We start from the raw sequence: 25,998 nt of genomic DNA on the forward strand, positions 1-25,998 counted from the left end.
AAAATAAATAAAGGCAACTAAAATGGAAAATAAGCTTGTTTAAATTTTGATCACCCTGCAATTCGAAATCTTTCCACTCCATTGGTGGACATTCATTCACCTATCCAACTGTCCCAACATTTTGAGCCACACCTGAAAGGAGCATTCCTCACTTTTCCACTTGGCCATGTGCTCATTATCTAGCCAACCGCAGTACGTAAAACCCATGGCGAGCTCCATTAGCAATCGTTATCTTCAGAGATGGCCAGGCGAATTCCCATTAACTGCATTTCAGTGAAATGTCAACTGGATTTTTCTCGTACCAGTTTTCCGCTTGGCTCGTCGCTGATGTGTTTCTTTTTTTTTCTTTCTGTAGCTGTAGCTGTATTTGTTTTTGTTTTCGCCCGTGAGTATCCTTTTTGGCTGAAAGGATTATCCGAGCTGCTGCTGATGTCCTTCTGCCGCATAAGTTGTGCAAATACATATATGTATACATGCAATGACTTACAGCTGATTTAATATGATAATTGGAAAGTGAGTCGGGAGATAAGGAATACCCGATTCCATGCCCTCAGCTCTGCCCCACTAAGTGCCACCTTGGATCTCGTTTTAAATGTCCTGACTAACTGGCTGGCTGACTGGCTGACTGGCTGACTGGGTCCTGAATGAATCACTCGCTGGCGTTTGGCATTCATGCAGGAAGACTTGAAAGGCTTCGCAGCCAACACCAAACATCTCTTTTTTTCCATTTTCAACTGCCTCAATTAGGCGGCTCCCCACAAACTCACAAACTCATATATAACCCAACCGACTCAACTTAGCCAACCAAAAGCAACCAACTCGCGCGTCTAGTCGAAAAGAAAAAGTTTGCATAAAATGCTTGTTATAAAATTTAATGAAACCACACACGAGCGCGGAGCTCATTTTATTTTTTTTGAATACCTAACATGTCATGGTATAAATGAGGTGATTACTCTGGGAATCTAAATGGTAATTCTAGCTGAACTGTATTTTACATTGCTACTAATATTTTGAAAAATGATTTTAATAAGCAGAGACCACTTAAAAAGTAAATTGAATCAAAAGAAATACTAATTGATTAACTTAAATTAAATTAAATTAAAAAGAAAACCGTACCTTAGGTGCATTATTATATTTTAAACATATGTGTACATCACGATTTTTACTCAATTCTTCTATTTGTTTTTTTGAAATTGAAGTTAAAATAGGTTATGTGAAGTACACTTATGTATGTTTTGCCTAAGAGCTCACCTAGGGTATTCTATGAGCCCCCACTTGAGTGGAATACATACATACTATATCCTTTCTTGTTGCTCTCTTCCGCTGACGTTAGCCCACTTTCCGCCCCTCATTTTTGGGGAAGGCAGCGCAACCGTCTTAATGGTTTATGAATTTGCTTATCACGTATTTTTCTGGCAGGCCATATACGCGGTCGCTTTTCGCCAAATTAAATGGGTCGTACGTGTTTGCATAAAAGAGCTGAAATTTCGTTGAGTGAGTGGGTTTTTTTTTTTTTTTTTTTTGATTTTTCTGTTTCCCACAGAACGCTGAAGCCCTGGAGCCCCACAAAATGGCGGTGCTTCATTAGCCAATCGGTCCATTCGGCGGCCAACGGGAACCAGATGGAGTCGGAAAGAATAACCCTCACTTGGCTACATTCGTTTTAATATTCCTCGAGTGTTTTCTTGGTCGCCATGTAAAATTTATTCGCTGAAAACTCAGTCCCCCCGCACTTACTGCTCCAATGCGAATAAAAAGTACACGGAAAAGTTGAAGTTTGGAGCCAAAGTTTTCCATTTAACGCTTGCTTGACCAACAAATTCACTTTTATCCCTGAATGTCGCCGCCATTTCGCTTTGATGATTCGGATGCGGGTGTGAACACAACCGAAAGAAGTCTCAGTCCAGTGAGCTCATTATGTGTTCGGATTCCTTCCAGATTAGGCGAAACTAGTTTATTTTACAGAAAGCTATTTTAATGGCAATGGAGCCCATGTTTGCAGAAGAAATAAAAGGAAATAGCCAAGGAACTTTAATTCTCAATATGCTAAATTTATAACAAATGGTATATGGTTACCCCAACTAGTTTTACAAACAAATAAGAAATATTGTCATATTTGTTGCTCTAACTTTTATTTAGTTTATTAGTATGCACCGAACTTCTTACGTACTCTACTCTGATTATACTGCAGGAATATTTAATGGCTTTTGATTGGGTTTTGGGGGCAACTGCGGTCCGAGCCAAGGCAATCAATTACAAAATCCGTAAAAAAGGGACGTCTTCCTATTTGTCTTAACTTTCCGGTGATTCCTTCTCAACTTGCTCCGCGGGGACTTGGCATCCTTTCTAATCAGTTTGATGCAACCCGAGAAGCGGGAACACAGCCTTGCTCATTAGTAAGTCAACTGGACCGCCAGCAAAGTGTCTTCTTTAGGTTTTCCCACAGCTTCCTGGGGGTGGTGGGTGGCTTTTCGCAATGGCACGTGCCCGGGAAGACGAGTGAAAAATTCTCAAATAGTTAGCAGTCTTGCACTTGTCTTTATTGAGCGGCTTCAGCTGTTTGTGGGTGTGTCAAGCTGTCAGCCAGTCAGCCACTCAGTTTGTCAGTTGCTCAGTTGGTCAGTTGATCAGTTGGGCAATCTGTCAGTGGTCAGTCAGTCCATCTGTCAGTGGCTTGTCCGGTGGTCAGGGCTAATAATCTGATTGACTTGGGGCCAGGAACTGTTTCACATCCTAAGTCAACAGAAGCAACACACAGAGTAACCCATTTTGGCATTTTCATTTATGAAACTAGAAGCCATCCTTAAGTGATTTTCGGGCGGAGGATGCTGAAAGTATTATGATATATACATAAATACATATATCTGCTAACTCGTTTTGCAGCTTTTACTTTTCCATTAGTGCAGATATTTTGTTGAATGCATCCCCAAGGTAACCTTTGACTCACATTTCCTGTTCACCCGCACCACCCCTGGCTGGGATTTTAAAATCCATTTGAAGATATTTGCTCGATTTCAGCTGTATGGGAGGGAGCTGTATGGCAAAAAAGGAAGATATACAAGTATGCGGAGAACCCAGAGCGTCGCATTATGAGACGACAAAAATTGAAAACTAAAGTGCACTTGTGCGTCCTCCTCGGGGATCGAGGGACGGAGAAATGGAGACATATATATGTAGATGGGCCCCAATGCAGAGTGGTTCGGTTTCAGGGTTTCAGGGAATAGTCCACAGAAATCTAACCAGAAAAGGCATGCTCGTTAGCATTTACTTGACTTGGCCGGCACTTGGCTCCGTTTCCTTCGTTCCTTTGGTCCTTTGGTCCTGGCAGTGTTTTGGTTTTGGTTTGCGCATTCCCCGAATTTTCAGTTCATTATATTTGCGGCCATTCAAAATATGGGACACTTTTCAAATTGACTAAGTGTTCGGGGAGCCAGTATTCCACACGTGATAAAGATCAATTATTAATGATGTGTGCGAAACATACAAACATTTATACAAGAGAAAGAGAAGGGAATCTAAAAAAAAATAAAAGGTATTTGGGTATTATGGTATGGATAATTTTCCTACGATTTCAAATCCAAGTTCGATGTTGTAATGTTATTTTGTTTTATTTATTTATTTTATATTTATTTTACAGATTAAGCACCAACCGCAGAACTTTGTTGGTGTGTTATTTAAAACAATTAAATGATTTAAATAAATTAATCTCTTTTTTGTAGGGTTTCAAAAGCAGATTCCATTCCATAAAGTTGTTTATTTGTATAGCAACAGTTGAATACTTTTGCGTACTTATTAAACAAAATCGATTATTTGTAATGGTTAATGCAATGTCATCACATTCCCCTTTTATTGAAATCATTCGTTTGGAGTGTGGTGAAGTAAACAAAATCCTTAGTTGTTATATTTCCCCTTTTCTACAGTTTGTGTGTGATACTCGAGTGGCTCTTGTAGCACGCGCGCCATTTTTCAGGATAAATAACGAGGCAAATTTGGGTAAACGATAGGTTCGTTGGTTGATTGTTTGGTTGTGGAAAACGGGGCACTTTTCTGCCTTTGGGCAGAAAGAATTGCGGCAAGCGCGGATCCGCTGGAAAATCCCCATCCAAAATCCATCTAAATAGGAGGCTGGTGGAAGGATTTCCCGTCGACGGCAATGGCAGTCGAAAATGTTCACGTATCGAGTACATCCCATATCCCATATGCGGAATCGATGCACGCTGATTGATTGACAATAAGCGTAAAGTGCCGGGTAAGGCAAATGTGATTTGATTTTTTTGCACATGTGAAGTGTGTTGCAGTCTGACAAATATGATTAAATCGTGCCGCTGATATGCCCAAGGCATTTGGCTTTGATTTGCATTTTCGTCTGTCTGACTGTGTGGTATGCTTTTCCAGCCAGCCAAATTGATTAATTGGCAGTGACACAATGACTCTTACACTTACTTCCTTGTGAACTTGGCTTTTCCATTGTTTTTAGAATGCGAATCGATGATAAATGAAGTGAAACGTGCCGAGACTGGCTGGCCGCAAAGCATTATGCAAAAGTTCTTGGCCGTTTCATTGGGGAAAATGATGCGTGAGCAATTTTCCAAAAAGTTGAATTAAATGGAAAATGCCATCTCGCCATTGGGCAGTCGGCAGTTGGCAACTTCTTGTGGTTTGCTTTTGTCTTTTCAATTAAATCGAATAATGCCAATCGAAGCGTGTTGAATGAATTTTGATTACGTGAACTTTTTGATCGCAACGCAACTCCAACAAAGTCCTTATGCAAAAAGTTATGTACATGGGATTATATTGCTGTGAAAAGTTATGTAAGTGTCATTTGCGACAAGAAATAGAGAACTTAAATGCTTTACCAAGATTTGTAGCAAGTATTAAAGTTTGATGTTTAAGCTATAAAGCCTATAGATGTAAAAAAAACCTTTGGAATCACTGCATGTGTTGTTTATCACAATTTTGCGACTTATTAAGTCTTACGAAAGCTTCAGGCAACGGTGCAGTGACATTACAGAGCTGGCCCAAATTTTTCAGAAGCCCTAATCTGTTTTTGAGTATTTCGTTGAGTTCTCAGCCGCCCACACGGCGTATGCGTAATGCACTGTTGGCAGCGGCTAAACTCCGTTGCTGCTTCCCGCACTAATTGCTTTAAGCACATAATTATACAGTCATCCAGCCCATGACAACACACACACACACACACTACACAAAAACACAAGCACAAAACACACTGAGATGCACACACGGCGTATGCGTAATATGCTAATTTATCATACTTTTTATGCCAGTCGCCACTCGCCCCTCACCTCGCGCCACTCGCACAACTTTATGGCAGGGCAAAACATGAAAAATGCAAAAATGTAAAACAGTCGCCGACCCCGGCACCTATGCGTGGCTATAAATTTGCTGGTTCGCCCGAGTCTCGGGAGTGGAGCCCTTGGTTTCTTTTTTCGGGTTCCGCTCCTCGTTCTTCTCACTTTGCTACACTGGAACAAAAGGCACTGACATGCCACCCACACACACACACAGACGTACACACACGTGCAGGGGAAAATGAAAATTGCTGAAACGAAACCTCGTTTTGGACTCTTGAGTTGAGCATTTGAAAATTAAATGAAGTCAGTGACTGTGTCAGTGACGGAAATGAGTTTGTCTCCTTGCCAAGGACCTCGACTTGCACACCCACCCAAAAGTACACACAAAACAGTTAACGTTGCATGAAGTCGGCACTCGGAGTATTTATGACTTTTGAAGTTGTATGTTGAATGAATTCATTAGCATTTGGCATTTGCATGGACCGTCAGATAGAGACTGCTGGGCCCACGACACACATTCAAACGAGGTTGGGTGGTGGGATGTTGGTGGGAGCTGCACCCGCGTCTACACCGAAACTCCCATCAATCATATGCTAAAATGTTGAGCCATAAATTCATCGAGTTCAATAGGCAGTCGGTCAGATGAGAGCCGGTTATATGTGCTCGGCAGTAAACTAACTGCTCAAGTGTTGCACTTGATTGACCAAATTGAATTATGCTCTGTGGCTCCAACTCCGGCTTGTGCGATGAGTCGACTCCAATAGTTCCTACTTCCAGCCGGAACAATCAGCAACGTTCCATTAAAGTGCACATGTGAACTTAAAGTCACCCAAAATTATTTAAGCAAACTATTTTACTTCTTTTTCTGGATGTTGTTGTATAAATTAAATTGTTTAAGGGCGGCAAACAATTAGTATTGCTCTTATCCTGGCAAATTTGTTGATACATTCTCCTCGGCTTGGACTTGTCCTGTCATCAAATTAAAAGTTCGAAATTAAAAAATTACAACACAATTAGAGCGAAAGCAAAGTGCGCTCTGGAACCCTTGAACTTTTTGCGACATCTTAGAACACAGAAGGCGACGAGAAAGCGGGGAAATTAATACGCTTGAATGCTTGGCTAATAAGCAAACAAAATTTCCCGCAATTTGTGTCAGTTGAAAATGCGAACAAAACGATCAAATTGTTTGATGCTATTTGCCTTTTGAATCCGAAGCCGGATCTTCCCTCTCTTTCGTCGGAAGCCAGCCATCTCTGTCGCGCACTTTTTTGCTGTGGACAACAGACAGGAGTCTGTTTACTGGCGACTTTATACTGCTGTTTACTTGCGCACAAACAAACGCAATTTGCTTTTATTGAGTGCAAATGTTTGTTTAATATTTTCCAATTTAATTTACAGCCATTCACAGGCCGGAGTCAGTTTAATATTATATCATTTCTGACCGATTTATTCTGCTTCGTTTGGCCATTGCTTTTTGCTTTTTGCAGCTTGCATATTAAATACTTTTTTTTCGGAGAGAAAGATAATTTGATGCATTTCTTTATTTGCTTACTAGCCGGAATGGCTTTTATGCATTTTTAATCACGCAGCCCCCGACTTCGATGCGCTTTTTGGCATGACTTTTAATAAAATGTTGATTGAAGCGGAAATGTTAATGCATATCTGTTTAAAGTTGAGTGTGAGAAACTTAAAGAAACAAGATAATTATAAAATGTCCTAAAATAGAAGGAGGTATATTTAAAATGTGTGTTTACATAACAATGAAATAATATTACAAAAATAAAAGACAGACAGAACAGGCAGACAGACCATATCATCAGCTTCCTTAGCTTCCTATGTTAAATGGAAAATAGTGCAGATGGCAGACTTGCTGAATATCTTTGTTGCTATTAATTTGGTATCCTGTGCTCCAGACTCCATTGTCTCGTGTCTTGCAGTTTGATTTGAATAAAATGCCAACGTCTGGCTTACATTTAAATTATGAAATGCCTGGCAATATGCAAATAATTTTTACCTGGCATTAAGCTGCAGACAACTAATTGCATTGCGAAGCCAAATTTGAATAACACGAGCGAATAAAAGTGTTGCCTACTTTTTGGGGAAATTAGTTGGATATGTTTCGCGCATAATTACCCCTCGAAATTGAAAGTTTCATTATGTCATGCTGCTTGCCGAGTTATCAACACTTTTCAGGATTCTTCTCGACACTGCATAGACACTCAAGAGCGCCTTTCAGGCTGCCGCTGCCGCCCATAATAAAACATTTCCGCAGCCAGCGAACAAGTTGCTAAGCCGATTCAACCGCAGCTGCTTTAGCCGCTATACTGTATACTATATTGCTGCTGCTCCAGCTCTTGATCCTGCTCCCAAGGCTCTCACTGCTCCTTTGGCTCTTTTGGCTCCTTTGGCTCCTTTGGCTCCTCCAACTAAGCCCAAACTCAGCTCGGGCTGTTCAACAGCCGCGTCACATTTTGCTAATTGCCAAGCGGCGGCAGCGGCACAAACTTCGACAAGGACACGACAACTTTGCGCCCTCTCTTTCTTCTGCTCTTGCCACTTCTTGTCCCCAAAACACTGAACGAAAAAACAATACTGTTAACAAATATTTATATAATATAATAAAAATATAACATAATATAATAAATCATTAATTTCATGTTTTTAATAAAGATAGAATGATAATCCAAACCTTTCCAGACACCCAGAAACTGCTACTTTTAGAATGCAAGTTCAAGGAAACGATTAGTTGGGTAGTTTATTTTCTTAAAAATCAGTCATCATTATAAAGGTTTGTTTACTACACTTTATAACCTAATTTATTATGTTTACAGAGAGTGCATTCCATACGAATGTGTGTCATACAAGAAATGTTTCTCTCAGTGTGCTACCTTTAAATTAATGAAATCATAACGCAGCCTGGCTGCTCTTGGAGGGGGAAACTGTTTTCAGGTTGCCCTTACAATTTAATTGCTAATTTTTTCTATTTTCACCGCTGCTCCCGCATCCCTCCTCCCTTTTAGCCATTCCCTCACCTTGAGCCGAGCTTGATTGCTGTTTTTGTGTAGGGGCAGCGAATAACAGGAGGGGGGTGCATATTTTTAAATTCCATTAGCCTGGGGCGCTGCTCGTGCTGGGTAAATTCAATTTACATTAGATGGCAGCGCTGCGAACTCGACTTGGCATAACCCGATATCCGGATGAAGTTTGCCAGCCTTAAAGGACCTTGCCCCGGTACTTTGCCTGCCCCTGCAAAGTTGCCCCAGGTTGCATATGAGCAGGCCGATGCAGTTGCACTTCCAGTTGCAGTTGCACTCGATTAGGCTCAACTGGGCACAAATCTGGCTAATTGCCGAGCCTGGCCTGAACGCTGTAATTGCTTATTACACGCCAAGCCAACTCACAAATCCCAGCAACCAACTAACCCCGACCTAGCTCAACCACCCCACTACCTACGACATTGTCAACTCGCTACAGTCAACTCTACTGCAAAGAACGCAGGGACACTGGGAGAAACTTGGTAGTATCAACTGCAAACTGGTTTTCTGTGCTGAGCATTTGTACAATACATTTCACTAGTCGAACTTGAATTGAAATTCGGCTACAGCTTCATCCTATATCTTTTGGAAATCCCATAAGTGGCATGGTAAGGTCAGAGAAGAAAGTCCCAAATGAAGGACCATTTTAAATGGCTTTATGCTGTGCCATAGGTAGCAGAAGTGCAGCAGTAACTGTGGCAGTAGTAATTGCCATTCCGGCACTCGGCCAGAGGCATTTTGATTGCATTAAGCGGCTGCCAGGATAAAGGAAAAAATGTCCTGCAAAAGGGGAGAAAGTGAGTGGAAGGCCCAGCGACCAACTTGTTTGTCTCGGTGGTCCACTTATGTATGTATACCCCCTGAAAAGCCATTTAAATGGAGTCAGCCTCAGGCCTTCGCAGAGTAGCTTAGTTTACCTCCTTATAAACTAGTTTACCCCAATCGCCTTGTCACACAACACTGTTTAATCATCGCCAATTTCAATTATAGTAAGCCTGGCCCAATGCGAGTAAGCCAATTACCAACAGTTGGAATTACTCCGTGTAACTCCGCAAATTGCTGTAAATTGGTAATAAAATTCACTTTATGAAAAACCAAATAAAGCTTCCCAGCATTTGAACGGATTCCAATAAAAGCCGGAGTCATGCACTGGTGATAGTCTTTTTTTTTGTAAATATTACCCACAACCAACAGGAATCGCGCGATGGCGAAAAATCAGTTAATTAATTAAGTATATTTACACACAACATACAAAAGAGAAGCTGCCATTAAAAAAGAGGGGAGTGCGTAACTAAGAGGTGGAGCCATTGGCATTGCCTTTTACACTTTTCCCTTTACCCTTTCTTCTTGGCCCCTCGTCCTTTCATTTTTCCTTTTTTTTTTTTGTATTTTTTATTCAGAAGCAACAATTGAGGTTAAGTGATTGTTGAGCGTGTAAGTGGCGCTCGTTAGCCGCTGACAAGACGTGTTCATCAGCATGTGGCCCACACCGACAGACAGTCACACACACAGACAAACACACACACACACAGGCAAACAGACTCGCACACAGACGCATTCGTCAGCAGGAGAGCCAAAGGATATTCCTGAAGTCGACAAACGACTGGCAGTTAGAGCTGCAAAAAAACGAGGAATGCAAAGAGCAAAAGCGACCGCCATTTAAATCGGTAATTTTTCATTTGACATCCCGAAAAGCTGAAAACTTTTTACCTCATTTCCCCCACCCATCCAGCATTTTTGAACCACAGTTAACATCCACCTGACCAATCGCCCGAAATGTTGTGCAATTAATTAGCAGCTGAGTGCCCTTTTTCCTTCCCTTTTCCTGCGAGAAATTAATTCACAAGCCCACTTTGTAGGAAACTCTGCTTGCGATTTGTTGCCACAGTAGATAGGACATCTGGTTGGGTCCTCTATAAAGATATATGTATATACTATCTGAGAGATTAGGAGACTTATTAGAAAACATTTTAAGTTATAATATTCTTGTATCCTAATTTCCTTTGCTGAATCCTAATACTACTACAGTAGCTGATAGCTGAGCACGTCATATTAAAACCTCCACTCAAGGAACATCTTACTCAAAGTGCGCGTTCCATTTACAGTACAGGTGCTCCTTTCTCCTATTAAGTTTATCTCGTTTCGGTGCTTCAGTTGTAGATAATTCATCATATGAATTACTCAACCCATTTCGCAAACTGTCAATCTCGGCAGCACGAACACGTACCACTCGCTCTCCGCCCTTCCAAGTTTCACTCCTAACCACGCCCACAAGCACAGCTGCATGAATGGCTCCACTTGCACGCGGTACTAATGGGTGTGTTGAATTCTTAACAGTTCTTCACATTTTACCAGTATTATATATTTACCAATTATATTGTAAGACAAGAACAATTGAACACAGATACTGAGTTCAAGCTCTTTTTGGATTCACAGTTGTATTACAATTAAGAGGTATTTTAAAGTCGACTCCAATTATCCTTCGTGCTTTCTTTACCAACGAGCTGCTCATTTTTATGGCCTGACATGTTGTTTTGTTCTTGTTGCCACTGGCAGCCACATTCCTTACCCCTTTGGACTTTCTCGCCGTTTTTTCCTTTGCTCACCGACACAACGCCATGTGTCTTGGCCTTTCCCCTTTTTCCCTGCTCCATTCGCTTCAGTTCTTTTATTATTTTTTGTAAATTTTCAACTGTAATCACATCATTTTACATCATATTTCATACTTCATCTTGTTTCGGGCGAATGCAAAAGAAAAGTGGCACGAAAGGTGGGGAAAAACCATCAGCTGCTGTCCCCTGTTCTTGACTCTGTATTCCCGTGTCCTTGTACGGGATGCCATGTTTGTAACTCGCTTTCGTTTGGCTCTTTGGTGGATAAGGAACACCCACATGATGGGCATGTGGCTGGATGTGGAGCAGCCCGCGGATGGACATAATCACAAGTACTTGCTCACAGCAGGAAATTACTTTAATCAGCACAACAAGCCACCAGGATTCGCTCACGGAATGACATCGTTTCAATATTAAAAAAAAGAGGCAAGTAGCTAAGTCCTCAATGTGCATTAATAGTGCATTAATCACAAATGAGCAAATAGTAGAAATTAAATTACATTTGCACACTTTTGATATATGCAAGATATATAATTATATTTTTGAGCTGCACAACCTGAGTAACTGGAATCTGATAGTCGAAGAACTCGACTGTCGTTCTCTCTTTCTTTTGATGTAATACTAAAAACATATACATAATTATGAAATAGGACTCTTATTATATAAACAAATTTTAAGAAGAGTGTCTGGTAAGTTTTAAGAATATAGAGAAAGTGTACATATACTAGCCCTATCGACTTTCTTTGACATCGATCTTCACTAAGTAAAGGTCTATAAATGAGACGGCATTAAATTATAGGATAAATACTTAAATATGGAAGTCAACGAATAGTCGTAAAACCAATCAAAGGACAATGCGAAAAAACGTTTTGGCCGCAATTTTATTATCAACAAGCATCGGAGAAAGTTTAGGACTTGACGTTCTGCATAATTTCCAGTTGAACGGTCGCAAAAGAGCGGAACAAAGCCCTCAAGGGTTGAGCAAAGCCATTCCGACCAAACATTTAACGACGCATAAAATTTATAAATATTGGTGGGGGAGTCAGGCTGGTTCGTAGATGGGTCAACGCGAATTATTTTGCATAATTAATGCAAATTGCAACTTTTATGTATTTGTATTGGCCGAATCCTCGGCATTTTCCCGGATTTCTGCCACTTAAATCCGTTTTTTTTTCGCTTCCTTGCCAAGGACATCAATTGGAAATTACAATGTAAATTAACTCGATGTAAAAGTTTTCCTGCAGCTCAAGCTGCTCGCTGCATACTTGATCAGATGAATTAGGACTCGGTTCGCTCGACTTGAGTTCATTTGAGAGTTCGAGGCACAGTTGGTTGGATTGAGGACTCCCAAGTCCGTAGTCCGAAGTCCGCAGTCCACAGTCCGAAGAGAAATTGATTTCTGCCCACCCAGATTTCTGCGCCATTTCCTTTCCCACCCAGCGACGGAAACTGGCAAGAGGCGGAAACATTCGCGTCAACATAAGCTCCCACGCTGCCACACTGCCACACTGCCACGATACTACGCATTGGCAACAGTTTGGCACGAGTATCGGATGGGAATCGGGTAAACCGGGAAAGTAAGTTTCGAAATTGGGCCGACAGGCTGACAGCCGGGAAAGCTGCGTGCCAGTCCCCTAAACATGACAGGCGGACAAAAACAAAGCAGTATTAAAAACTCATCATCCGGCCGCGTTGCAGCGCCACGAGGAAAACTGCCATGCGATGGCAAAGCGCACTGCGAAAAAAGCAAAGGAAAAGCGAAGGAAAAGCGGGTAAAAGCAGGGCAAAGCGGACGAATGCAGCGAAAATCTGCCGCCTGCGCTGCGGCTGCCGGCAATCGTAGGTTGACTGACATTTGGAATGCAGCGGAGCTCCGTCCTCGTCGTGTCGTCCTGCCGCCTGGGGGCCCACTTAAGTGGTAAGAATAACAGCCAACTGTTGTTGGCAGCTGGCGCTGGGACAACGAACTCTCCAGCCGCCACTTGAACCAAGGTAAAGCGATCTAGCTGCCTGATTTAATTGCAACCTGTCGAAGGGTATGCGCCTTGAAAAGGGATCGTTGCAGGTCGCAGTGCTTTAAAATCAACAGAAAACTGTAAAACAAGAAGACTATCTACTATCTAGGTTCTTTTAAATGAGTTACTTCAATGTTCTATCGTTGGAATTTGGACCATTTCTCAGAGATTATTACCTATACGAGGTCAAATATAATAAATCACTAATAGTTAATGCTCAAATCAAACCAATCATGCTGTATCAACACTTAAACAGTAGAACTAGCATAGCACAGTTGTTCCTCCTATCAGTTGGTTACTTTTTGTCACATGGAATCAGCCAAAGCACAAAACATCTTTCCTCATCATGCCTCATTATCATGGGTGACTGCTGATGGGTTGGCCAGGGGGCATCGTCTAGCAAACCAAACAGTTGGGGCACGCCATAGGATCATAATGCGCTGGATGATATGCAGCTGGCATGCCAAGCCGCGATTACGAGTAACCAACCATCCAGCACTCGTTTGGAGTTGCCCGAAACCTTGGGGTCGAATACACACTCCCTGTAATCGTATGTGTGGCGGCGGCTCTTCAGTTTCCGTTCGAGTGCATTCGGGAAATTAATTGCTTTGCACTCGAATATACATACAACTCTTGGTGTTCACCACCCACTCACTCACTGCGCCCAGTCGTGTTGACATTAATCAATGACAATTTGGCATGGCCAGGCGCGTCTTCGAGTAGGCAGGAGCAGAAAACCGGACGAGAGCCACTCCAAAGTGTCAATATCAAATGAATTGCAATTAAGCATAATCCATCAGCCCATGTGTGTGTGTGTGTGTGTGTGTATGTGGGCGGAAGTGCGAGACAGAGAAAGAGTTTGTCACCCGCTGGTAATGCCAATTAATGACTGCCGAGCTGCAATCGCAATCGCATTCTCGAGCCACTTAAACACTCTGGGCGTTGACAATTAAAATGTTCCCTCATTTCGTCACCTCCTTGTGGTCCTTCCCTCTCATTATACATGAAAGTCCTGCAGCGCTGCAATTGGGACAAAAAACGTACAACATGCTGTCACTGCCTTGAAATACCTCTTTAACTGCATTCGGATGGTTGAATTCTTTCGAATTTTTAAGGGCATTTTTTTTTGCCACTTAAGTTGGCTTAGGAATTAATATAAAGGGTTTATAGAAGGAAAATATTTTTTGTAATCCTATTTTTTTATGATATACATTTACAACTACTTATATACCTCTCAAATACCCTGTACAAGAAAAAAGAGCGCACGTCATATGATTGTCCTGTTCTGACTGCCGGAAACGGAAATGATAAGCGAGTGTCAACTTGCCAACTGCTTTTCAGCTTCCGCTGCCGGACGAGTGTGTGTTGTGGTTTTATTTTCGTAGAATTTAATTAGAAAAGTTAGTTGGGCCTTCTCCTGGGCCTGTCCTGGTCAGGTGCTTGACCTGCTCCGACAACCCTTCACCTCGCCAGCTGCTGAAGACGCCTCATTTACTCTTTTGGCACAAAAGTCGAAGCCACTTTTGATAAGTGCGTGTTGCGAAAAAGTTTCTCAAATTTCCACCACCATCCAAAAAACGTGACAAAAACTTGTCAATGCACACGAAGCGGAGTGGAATCGGTATGGTGCCGAAAATTGGCAAAATGGAGAGGAGGTCCGCCAGAAAAGGTCCGACAGAGCGTGTCGAGTATGCAAAATAGGATGGGTTGCAAGGACAGCGACAAATGTCCGACATTAGCTGAGGAGCAAAAAAGTGGAGTAACTCACATTCGTGCGGCCCGATAGGGGAAATACCCTATGGTTTTCATTATATACCATTTTTAGGTAGCCAGCGGGAGTAAAATATTCTTAAACTATTTTATCTTAGGTTGAAAAAGACGCTTAATCCATGCACAGAGATCAGAAATCAAAGCATCTATTTGCTGCACATGAGAAAAAAGTAAGTAATTCTTTTAAACAAGGAGTAACTAAAAGTACGTTCATATTATATTTTCAACATTCGCATTTGGTGTATAAAGACATAGTTGATTAAATCTGAAATTAAAAAAGAAATAAGCAACCTCATTCCACACAATTTAATAATTTTTTAAATATAAAATTAATGTAAGACATTGATTCGAAATAAACAACATCAGTCCACCCAATTTTATTCCTCTTACTTGTATGATAACAAATGTTTTATCTTAAATGTATAGCACATCTTACATCAAACATTGATAAAAGTCACATCGTTTCTAGACTGTAGCTCGCGGAAAAATCAAAGGACCCCCTGGCAGTGTGTGCAATCGATGAGGAAGTGAGAACTTGGGCCAGCACAAAGTAGAGGAGCAAGTTCGCTGCTGGTAACCTCGTTTATTATGTCATCGGGACAGCGAGCGGGGAAACCATTCCGAGAGCTCTGCGGGTGCTGCAAATGGGTTGGAGGTTGCTGGGTGGTTGGTGGTGGGTGGTGGGTGGTGCAGCACCCACCGGTGATTGGGCAGGTGTGCAAAAAGGACGAAGGCACGTGCTCGGAACGGAGGCGTAAAAGAGTGCGCACGACCAAACCGCGCGGAGGAAAAGTTTCGCAGGCGGAATGGTGGAATGCCGTTGGAGATCCACTGGAATGCAGCGGGTCGCATCGGGGTCTCCACCTTGCTGGGTATCGAGTGTGCCGGAATCGTAACTGTAAACTTATGCAGCTGGGCAACTGAGCTTGTTTAGATTTATAAGCTGCCACTGTCCTTGGATGGGCGGTGTCCGGTGGGCGGTCGCTGCTGAAATTCATTGAAGGTAAAAGTTCAGTGCGGAGTTGATGCTTCCTATCAGCGAGCAGCAGATATTGAAGTTGGCCTCCTTCTGCCGACATACAATAAGGTCCCTGATTGGGGCTCTGAATATGGGGGAAATTACTTTGGAAAATATAAAGTCAAACTATTAGGGCTGCAAAAAAGGATAAATATAGTGCATTTTTAAGCTCCAACAAGGTAAATGTCGTGTCGACATACAAATAATAACTTTCACACGGTATTCTTGTTGTTAAAAAACTGTGCTTCGTCACTACGTGGCTGCCGTCACTACGCTGTGACCAATAAATCTGATTCCTTCCTAGTCCCGATCTGTACATGTAGTTTACAACGAAAGCGACAATATTATAATGTTAAAATTGTCAGTGAAACACATCAGCCTTTCCCCCCCAATCAAAAACCAATTTTTGTAAATTAAGGCCCATCTAGAACCATCTAGAATCCGAATGCACGGTGAAAGGAAGTGCGTCGATCATCTGGAGGAATGCCGGTTTATGATGACCACATCCTTGACGACTGCACTGATGTGCCCGAAGGACTTGTGCCGCGTTGGTGGTTCGGTGGCTTCGCCTCGATTTGCGTTGCCTTCGCGGTGGCGCCGATTGACATCGTGAAGACGCACATGCAGATTCAACAGAAGAAACGTTCCATTTTTGGCACAATCAAAAGGATATACCAATTAAAAAGTAAGAGCCTGCAGAGATATATCATATATTTAATGAAGTAATTAGTAATGCCGATTTTAGGACTGTGGGGCTTCTACGATGGCTTCTCGGCTGCCATCCTGAGACAAATGACCAGCACGAACATCCATTTCATAGTGTATGAAACTGGCAAGAAAATGGAGTACGTCGATAGGGATTCATATCTAGGAAAGATTATTTTGGGCTGTGTGGCTGGTGCTTGTGGTTCTGCCTGTGGTATACCAACGGATCTGATCAACGTGCGAATGCAAACCGACATGAAGGAGCCGCCGTCAAAGCGACGCAAGTATTTTGAACTAGCTCGCGAATAATCGCCATCAATCTTAGGGTTCCTATCGCCTCGATTATAGCTATAAGCATGTCATAGATGGCCTCATTCGCATTCCCAAAGAGGAGGGCTGGAGGGCACTTTACAAGGGAGGATCGGTAGCTGCCTTGAAATCATCTCTAAGCACCTGCAGCCAGATAGCACTGTACGATATTGTGAGTTCCCAATATTTGGAATGGTTGAACGTGAATTTATATTTGATTTATCTTTTAAGATCAAAACGGAAGTGCGGAAGAATACCTCTGCGAATGACGGCGTGCCGCTCCACTTCCTCACGTCGTTTGTCACATCGATCATCTCGTCCTCGATCACTCATCCCCTGGACGTGGTGAGGACCATTATGATGAACTCCAGACCCGGCGAATTTCGCACTGTGTTCCAAGCGGCCGTTCACATGATGCGTTTCGGCATCATGGGACCCTATCGGGGATTTGTGCCAACTATAGTGCGAAAAGCACCAGCCACCACTTTGCTATTTGTTTTGTACGAGCAACTGAGGCTCCACTTCGGAATTTGCTCCCTGGGAGGGGAAAAGTAGGATTACTGTGCATTCGGAATTTGGCAAAAATACCATGTGAACTTTTACCAACGTTTTTGTACGATAAAGATTTCCATTTTAATTCAAACAATTTTCTTTTTTAAGTATACAAAATTTGTAGGAGAGTAGAAGAAGTAGAATTTAAGCACTTAAAAATTAAAGCAAAACCCAGAATTGCCGGTTCATTGAACCTAGGAACCTTTTTCTTCCGCGGAACGAAACATCAGCCACAACTGGTCGCATTATAAATTGATTACAACTCGCAACGTGACTAATGAACATTAATTTGTCCAACTCCTTGACATGGCGGACGCAGTTGCGCCACTGAAGATGGGGCTAAATGCCAGCACGTGCTGTGTGTGTGTAGTTCTAGTTTAGATGCCGCCACGATGACAACTAGGCGTATGAGCAACAATGCCCGGACAGCGTTGGCGGAGTCCACAATCCCATCCTGCCACACATCCTTCCAGCGCCGCTCACTGCCTTCTGTGTGGGTGTCGTGTCACGTAAACGTGGGTAAATGTTGCACGTACATATGAACGGCATTGTTGTGGATGGCTGGCGAGCATATGGAGGACACTCCGGCTATTACTCCACACGCACTCCCACTCCCACTCCCACTCTCGGCTACCCTTTAATCGTGATTGCAATCATTGTGGAAATTGAATTTGTAAGTAGGCAATTTTAGGACGATGGCAACGCGCCAAAATAAGAATTCTGCGACGCAATTAAACTGAATAAGAGCTCTATAGAAGTTGCTCGTACACGCCCTTAAATCGAACTGCCACTGTTAAATATTATTCAAAAATATTTTAAAATACCTCATTATATTATATTATCTATTTAAAACAAATAACAAGTTACCAGCCACTCCTTAAGTGCAGAACATAAGAACATAAATTAAACGTTCATAATTGCCTGTATAAATCTTCTTTATAAACTTTAGCTCGAAGTTTTTGCAAGTGTTTCTAGTCATGACTAGTCTTTTAGCCCAAACCAACACTTAGACGGGGCACCCACGTTTTGCATAAATGCTTTGAGCCAAGTTATGGCTGACTTGCGATTGCATCGGCGATGAGTTGTGCCTCAAATGTCTGCAGGCATGGGGCAAGGGGTCAGAGGTCGTTGTTTTCTGCCAGGTTATTAGTCGCTCGGCTGGCACATTTGGCGCACCATTAAAATCATTTGCATAGTTTGTGTTTCTGCAGCCGTTTTGGTCGTGGCCAGCTCGCATTGGTGTGCATTATTAAATATAACTCATACGCACTGTTGACCTGTTTTTGCGAGCAGCTCGGTGGGCAATCAATGCGAAGTTGAATGCCTTATGAGGTGCATGCGCCGTTTATTTAACCTGACTCTGCTCGAGTTTGCTCAACAAATAAACAATAGACAGAGGCCAGGAGTCGGGAAACTACCAACTATTTCATAAGTGGACAGTGGAGAGTGTGTCTTTGAGGTCACAAGTTAGAATAAGTGGGTTGGGCAGCAAATGTTTGAATAGACGCTCTCTGAGCTGAATGCCAGGGAATTAATTAGATGACAGTGGTGTGATTTAGTATAAATGATGAAAAATAAACCGAATTTCCACATAAATCATAGCTCTGTTTGAAATAACTATTTCTTGTGAGCTTCTTGTTACCAGAAAATTATATAATTCTTTCTTTTGTGTTAATTATTATAATAAATATACAAAAGGTAATACTTTTGCTGACACACATTACTTCTGGCTATCACTTATCATCCTCAATTTCCTCAATGTACCCAAAATTAACTCGAAGCTGCTCGAAACTTAAAAACGTAATGACCGTATTGGGCACCATTCGCAATAAGTAGGGCACAATACCGCGAAAAGGTCCTCGCGATCCGAAGCGCATCATATACGAAATGGAATGTATCAATCTTCTGGAATTCACCATCCTGAGGTATCTCAAGTTCTCAATGGGCTTGATGATGGGGCCGCAGATGAAAGCAGCCGTCACGGAACTTATCAGGTGCAGCAACGTGTTGTCGTGCTTCATATGGAACCATTCCGTGTAGATCTGCTTGGCCTGCAGAATAAACATGATAAAAAATGATATATATTCATATTAGTTACATTTTTTAAAGCCTTACCTGATCGTAGGCTGCATTTTGGCTGATGGTGATGAAGCTGGACCGCATGAAAGAGAGCAAGCATCCGCTGTACAGCTTCGTGAAGCCCTCGTCTCTGGTCACGCGGTACAGTCCATCGAAGAGGTTTCGGTAGTTCCAGCGGGTTTCCTTGGGAAGCGCACGGTTCACCTGCATCCGGGTGTTGATCAACTCCATGGGTGTGCCCACCACACCCGCCACACAGCCAGCCAATCCAGCCACCAGCACTTTATCCAGCAAGCCATCAGGATCATCCAAGTGCGACTTGCCCATTTCATACAGGTGAAACCGAAGCGATGTGTATGTCAGCTGTCTCACCAACTGGGCACTCAGGCCGTCGTACAGCGAAATGAATCCTAGGAAGGGGATTTCCGATCAGAACCGAGCTCTAAATCCACATACAACTGCCACTCAATTGGAGCTTTAAAAAGTGTACCTTTTGAACGGATCCTAATTGTTTTTTATTTTAGCCAAATTAGTATTGCAAACTTTTAAGGAAGATAAATTCTATCTGAAGCGATTGTCTTTATCCTAGGACGTTTTTTGTTTTAGTTCGAGTTTGTCCCCATAATTACCATATGTTCGAATAGCCCGTTGGAGATTGGAAGCCATGCCCCTGTCCTTCTTGATGACCACCATTCGCGCCTCGATGAGGTCGAAAGGTGCCGTAAAACATTGCGCAACGGCACCTGCCACTCCGCCACTCCACCAGCGCGGACGTATTCTGGAAAAGTTCCATAGTTAAAGGAGTTAAAGGACTCTATAGGACTTACATCGTTTCGATCTCTTCGTCTTTGGAGGTTTCAAACCGAATCGCCAGCTTGATGTATGTACTCCTGTCCGCCACTTTCTCGTCTTTATAACTCTCTTTGCTCGTCTGTCCATCAATCTTCTTTTCTTCTGTTTCGAAGGGATATTTTTTTGGATGGGGTTAATTTGACAGAATAGTGAATGTGTACTTTTGTGTATTTGGCCGAAACAGAAACTGTCATCTCTCTGTGCTTTCGGACATAAATGTTTCCGTTACCCCGCCTGATAAGACAGAAATTTCTTTTATATTTCAACTACACTTTTTTCGACTTCAAAACCGCATTAATGAGGGTATCAGTATCTATCAGCTGAGAAAAAAATGAATTAAATGATTTTTCTATTGATTTAGTTTTCCGATCCGGAGATCAAGATAATGATCAAGAATATATATATATATGTATGGTCGCAAGTGTCTCCATTTCTGCAAGGATATAAATATCATTTCAAGAATCATATATAATCAAAGGTGTTATGTCTCGAGTTTATAACTAACAACTTGTTTGGCCTCATTTATTTTCGAACCCAAATTTAATTGTTTCGCAATCGTTTCATTACCACTTACCGACTTCTGGGACTCCTTCTTGACGCGCGACGTTTCCAACATCCTGCCGCTGAAGAGGATGAACCACGTTGCCCAATTGCTGGACAGGAGTCCGATCTAATTGGGCCAGGACCACCTTTTTGTTGCCACGCAGCTTGCCCACATTCTAAGCGGTGCTCGGGGATGGAAAGGAGCGACATCCACGCAGGTGTTGCCACGTTGTTGAGTAATTTGGCATAGTTCCGTGGCTTCGAACTCGACAGACTGCCACGGGAGATGGTAGAACTTTCGGGAGTACTCCGATGCTCGCACAGTTGTCATGGCATTATCACGGCCATTAGGCATCAGCCGGTGATGCGAGTGTGCACCACCTAACTGCAGTTCGAAATTGGTTGCAACTTTTGGACATATTAGAGGCAAGGCTGCGGGGCGCCACTAAAAGTTGTACTCGCTGGGATGGCAAGTTGGGGATGGGAAGTTCGTGGATGGTATTCTGTACACGTTGAGTGGAGTTGTAGTTCATTTTGTGCAGCAATGGGTCTTTTAATTGTCTTTGCAAACTACGAGCGGCACAAAAAAGGAGAATGCTTTATAATTATATATGGGATAACCAACTAACAAAAGCAATATTAATACTAATAATAGACGCGCACAAGCAATTGTCTTCAGATCTATAAATCATATATAAAATTGAAAAATTTTAAATTTCCAGTCTAAATAAATTGTCTCGATTGCATGAAGATTGACCATGTACATCATAATCCAATATTTAAACAATGAAATTTCGGCTGGAGCTAAATGATTAACCAACTGCAGTATTCATTGCATACTTTTCAGGGCGCAAAATGGTTTACTCATTAAGCGTTGAAAGCGCAGCGGCATCAATCAAGTGCTCAATCAATCAATTCGCCATTTATTTCACTGGCTGCAATTTCACTGCAAATCGGCAATCTGGAAGTGAAAAACAACAGCACAAATAGAACTTGCGCACAAATTTATTTATTTGAATTTTTATGAGCCGACACTAAAAAATTGATTCATAAATTCCGAGTGCGCAAGTAAACTAATACAATAAGCCATATATTCCGTCCGTCCGCAGATATATCTCAGTTTACAGTTAGTCGTAACTGTAGGGCATAAAAGGGGGAGCAGCAGTTAAACTTGCGTAGCCCCTACTTCCACGCGTTAGTGGAATATCTCTCGCTCTTTATTTCTGTTTGGAATGGCCGCTTTCTTGTTTTTTATTTCATTGAGCTTTTCAATTTGCGCGTAATGCGAAATAATATATCACGTATGCACTTGCTCGCACTCCGGCTAACTCGCTCTGCAAATTTACTTTTGCAAATTTAATGCCTCTCCTTGAAAGTTTTCGAAATAACGCGTCAATTTGATATGGCTCTACATCGACGGCATGTTCGGCTCTCTGTTTTTGCCCTACAATTTTTCTGCTGGCACACATTATTCTGGCAGCCTCGCCCCCAAACCCCAAACTTCGAAGTCCCTGCTCCCCTGCGTGTCTGTTTGCGAGTATCTTAGGTTATTAGAAAAGTTTGCGGCCTGACTAAGAGGCTACAAAAAGTTGTCAGTCGAAGAAAATTGCATATTGAAGTTGTTTGGGACATTTCGGACAACAGATGATGGGCAACTTGGGTCCTGATCTTCGGTGGACCGTTTTGAAGCTAAGCTGGGCATTTAACCATTGATGGTGTTTTAAAATCGGAATAAAACTTAGTTGGTCAAATATATCTAAATCATTGAAGGACACAAAATTCTGATTGATGATCTGATTTAAGAATTACTAATGGATCAACAGAATGATCTAGATTTGATTTGAAAATTCATCCTATATAAAACAAAACGGAAAACTAATATATTTATTAGTTATAGTTATAGTTTAATTTGGCAGGGTAATGTTTAATAAATTTTTAGTATATTACAGCAGTTGTGTGGTTTTCAAACGGATATGTGAAAAATAGGGTCAGTTTAGTTGAGCCACATTTGCAGCGCATGCAACAGTCCATAAAAGCACTACCAGCATATCCTTGCCGCAAGTCCTGCTAAGCCCCATCGCACCACGCCCCCGCAGGCAACACTTGCCCCCGCATCTGATGGCAAACTTTCGCCAAGTATAACAAACAAGAGCTTGCAACGGCTGTCGATGCCACACCGCTCCGCTCCGTTCTGCACCGACCACATGTAATGCAGCTGCAAGCCGACAAACTTGGCAAACTGAGTCGGGAAAACAGGGAAAATTGGGGCAGGGGGAAATGTGAAGAGTGTGACAAAGGCGGCGAAGGGAGTGTCGGAAGATTCTATCAAGTTTATCCGTTTTTTTTCATCTTTTTTTTTTTTGTGGTCTGCTTTGCCTTTTGTGGCTTGTCTGGTCGCCCGACCCCTGCTGCCTCGTTTTGGCCAATTTTCGTGTTGAACTCTTTTGTAAAATGTTTTTGGGCAAAATATCAACATTGGTACAACTGCCGACAGGGATCACAGGTGGCAAGTGCAAATGACCCAGGAAACAGCACGGGGCGGGGGGTTGAAGAGTTACAGGGTTAGAGGGTACAGGGTTAGAGGGTACAGGGTTAGAAGGTTAGAGGTCCTCGGAGGGGCGACAATCAACTGGTCAAAGCTGTCGCAGGAGTCACTCAAAGGACCAGATCCTGGAGCAGTCACGAATCGAAGTAACTTTAGCTCCCGCAAAGTGCTACGAAAATTCTAAATTCCATTTTACGATAATGCATCCTGGCAGCAAGCCAAACAAACCAAAAGTACGAAAAAAAAGAAAAACTACAAAAAAAAAAATGTAATGAAAAAACATGGCGAAAGATTGATAGCACCGGCGAGCCAAGTTGGCCCTTGGTCCGAATAAGGCCAACATTTTTTGCCTGCCCGGGCAGAAGCCCAGAAGGGCAACATGTGCCGTAATAATAATAACAATACAAACACCCAATACAAACAGCTGCGAATGCACTGCAGTTATTGGCCAAACAACCCGTTTCAAGCCGAAATAAATTACCATGAGTTCGTTTATTCTCGAGGAGAGACGGTTTTTTGTTTTTTAAATTTATAAAGTTCAGGCCTCGTCTTAAAAAATGTGCTACAATTTACGAGGTGTATTCTGTTTTTCATACTTATTATATTTTAATTGTAAAGTCGTCTTAGTAAACAAAAATATTATATCATTAACTTATTATTTAACTACTTATTTATTACAATATTTTAGCTTCTTTTATGATTGTGAAATTAAAAGATAAATAGGCTAAAATTATTAAAGTAAATATTATTAACTTTAAATATATATATCTATTTCTTAGTTTTTTCATTATAATTTTAAGTAACTTCTAGGAGTTTCTTATAAATAAAACTTCAGTTCCCATTTAACCTGATTGCAGCTGGGTAAAATATTTCCACCAAACAGAAGGAACTTCTTCAGACCTCTTTTAAATTACTGCCCAGTGTTTTAGCTAAATCGAGGTGCCTCCCATAAATATTAACAATTAACTTCAGTTCTTTCCAGCCCCAGACGATCAGGATATCCGCAGCTCAGAAAACCTACTACCCCGGGCAAGAGCCCGCAGAATTCCGGATATTCCGAAAATGCCCAGACAAGCGCTCAAACCCCATGGCTCCGTGCATTCAGTGCGGCCAACGTGGCGTATGCGCAATTATCAAAGAAGCGACGGGGGGCGAGGCATGCAGAAATGCAGAAAGTTCGGGCGGCAGGAGTCGACTTGACTTCAATCCAGCTCTTCTGGCCAGAACTGCCTTAAGTTCCGCCGGGTTATTTAAAGTTCGCGTTATTAATAAATGCCTCAGTGGGGCAGCCGTGGCCTGCCTTTAGTCTGATATGCAGCGCTTGATTAGTGCAGAGCCTAACTTATGGCCAGGGTGCTCCCATCGACTTCTGGGCTGCTCGGCCTCTCGGCTTCTGGGTGGGAAGCGTGCTGGGCTCCGACTTCCTGCAAATTACTGAGAGTTTTGCTGGGCGCAAAGTTTGGCGCGTTATCGTGGAAAGTTTAATGGAACTATGTCGTGCAGCGCGCCGTGCAGCGCCCCCAAAACAGGCGGTGCCAAGTCAGACAGCCCCACCCGCTGGAAGCACCACCAGCAACCCATCTAGCCCCCGGGTGCAGTGCATCTGCAATGGCGGCAAACGAGGGGTGTTCGTTGTCTGGGCTAAGCCTAGATGGTTCTCAGCAGGGTTTCGGCTAATTGCTGAGGACACCCACACATTAGACAGATTTGTTAGCCCGAAAAGTAGCAGCCAAATTGGGTGGTGCAACTAATGAATTAATTATGGCGGGAATAAATGGGAAGTATACATAAAGCATTTAGGAAAATGTTTAAAATAATGATCAATAGCCAATTTTTATGTAAGAAAAAGAAATATATTTCAGAAGTACACTATCCTTCTTTGGCAGACATAATATTTGTCATAGTTGTATATAAAAAGATTTTTAGTTATATAGTATTAGTATTAGTATTTAGTATTATTGAATACCCCTTTTACACAGATAATTTGTACTTTTTTTTTAAAACAAAGCGAAGTGCGTACAGACTGTATGAAAACCAAATTGATTACCTAATATGGGTATCTTGAATATTAAATTTCAGTCAGCCTTGAGCTCGGCAGTTGAGTAACCACTGTGGAGCAATTACGCGTGCCCTATGCCAATAATGAAGATGCCGTTCCGATTGTTGACTGTCAACCATCCGGCGGCAGAGGCCCAAGAATCCCAGGATCCCATGTCGCATCAACGCAATTTGACCCACAATCGATGGTTTATGGTTAACCAGGGGGCGTGGCCGCCGGCGAACCATGTCATCGGATAGAGAGCCCGTTTGATGAGCCCGATTGATGGCGGGGTGGATGGGGGAGTGGATCAAGGATAAAGGACGAGGAGTGCACTATTGACTCTCCACTGTCTGTTTGTAATTATCAGAGGAATATCTGAAATGGTTTCCTCTTGCCTGCAGTTAATGCGCCTTAAATTGTTGCCCCATGGCGGAGCAACTTCCCCAGCAGGCATTTAAAATGTTGAAAAATCTCATCCAACGATGAATGCTTTTTTCTTTATTTGCCCCATTTCCTGTTTACAGACATTTAGCAAAGTTTTCCCTTTCACTCCATGATATGCAACTTAATTACTCTGTGTTTTCCACACTTGTTTGCCTTTAGTTTTGCA

At 42.3% G+C, this 25,998-nt stretch overlaps 2 protein-coding genes across 5 annotated transcripts; one reads left to right on the forward strand and one right to left on the reverse strand.

Moving 5' to 3' along the window:
- The first annotated feature begins 16,074 nt into the window (after positions 1 to 16,074).
- LOC6534191 (mitochondrial dicarboxylate carrier) lies at positions 16,075 to 17,419 on the forward strand. Of its 4 annotated transcripts, none has more exons than XM_015195014.2 (4): positions 16,093 to 16,447; positions 16,493 to 16,751; positions 16,816 to 16,948; positions 17,008 to 17,419. In XM_015195014.2, the coding sequence occupies exons 1-4, from the start codon at positions 16,246 to 16,248 to the stop codon at positions 17,329 to 17,331; spliced, it is 918 nt and encodes a 305-aa protein (XP_015050500.1). In that variant the 5' UTR covers positions 16,093 to 16,245; the 3' UTR covers positions 17,332 to 17,419. The 4 variants fall into 4 exon arrangements, with proteins under 4 accessions (XP_015050499.1, XP_039230175.1, XP_015050500.1 ...); XM_002094838.4 differs by having other exon boundaries at positions 16,098 to 16,447; positions 16,508 to 16,751; XM_015195013.3 differs by lacking the exon at positions 17,008 to 17,419 and having other exon boundaries at positions 16,075 to 16,447; positions 16,493 to 16,747; positions 16,816 to 16,931.
- A 1,529-nt stretch (positions 17,420 to 18,948) lies between these two features.
- Positions 18,949 to 20,448, reverse strand: LOC6534192 (mitochondrial dicarboxylate carrier). The gene is made up of 4 exons (XM_002094839.4): positions 20,235 to 20,448; positions 20,037 to 20,185; positions 19,444 to 19,817; positions 18,949 to 19,379 (listed from the first exon to the last, which is right to left on the reverse strand). Exons 2-4 carry the CDS (start codon positions 20,098 to 20,100, stop codon positions 19,062 to 19,064), a joined length of 756 nt encoding a protein of 251 aa, XP_002094875.2. The 5' UTR covers positions 20,101 to 20,185; positions 20,235 to 20,448; the 3' UTR covers positions 18,949 to 19,061.
- Positions 20,449 to 25,998: the final 5,550 nt, after the last annotated feature.

Source organism: Drosophila yakuba, chromosome 3L, assembly GCF_016746365.2.
Source record: "Drosophila yakuba strain Tai18E2 chromosome 3L, Prin_Dyak_Tai18E2_2.1, whole genome shotgun sequence".
Lineage (NCBI taxonomy): Eukaryota > Metazoa > Arthropoda > Insecta > Diptera > Drosophilidae > Drosophila > Drosophila yakuba.

Excerpts from the sequence above, each read along its gene's own strand:
- LOC6534191 (XM_015195014.2), top strand. The coding sequence starts at position 16,246 with ATGCCGGTTTATGATGACCACATCCTTGACGACTGCACTGATGTGCCC. Across the intron at positions 16,448-16,492 it reads AAGGATATACCAATTAAAAA|TAATGCCGATTTTAGGACTG; the intron begins GTAAGAGCCTGC and ends TGAAGTAATTAG. Across the intron at positions 16,949-17,007 it reads AGATAGCACTGTACGATATT|ATCAAAACGGAAGTGCGGAA; the intron begins GTGAGTTCCCAA and ends TTATCTTTTAAG.
- LOC6534192 (XM_002094839.4), bottom strand. The coding sequence starts at position 20,100 with ATGGTGGTCATCAAGAAGGACAGGGGCATGGCTTCCAATCTCCAACGG. Across the intron at positions 19,818-20,036 it reads ACGGGCTATTCGAACATATG|GATTCATTTCGCTGTACGAC; the intron begins GTAATTATGGGG and ends TCCCCTTCCTAG. Across the intron at positions 19,380-19,443 it reads AAAATGCAGCCTACGATCAG|GCCAAGCAGATCTACACGGA; the intron begins GTAAGGCTTTAA and ends TTTATTCTGCAG.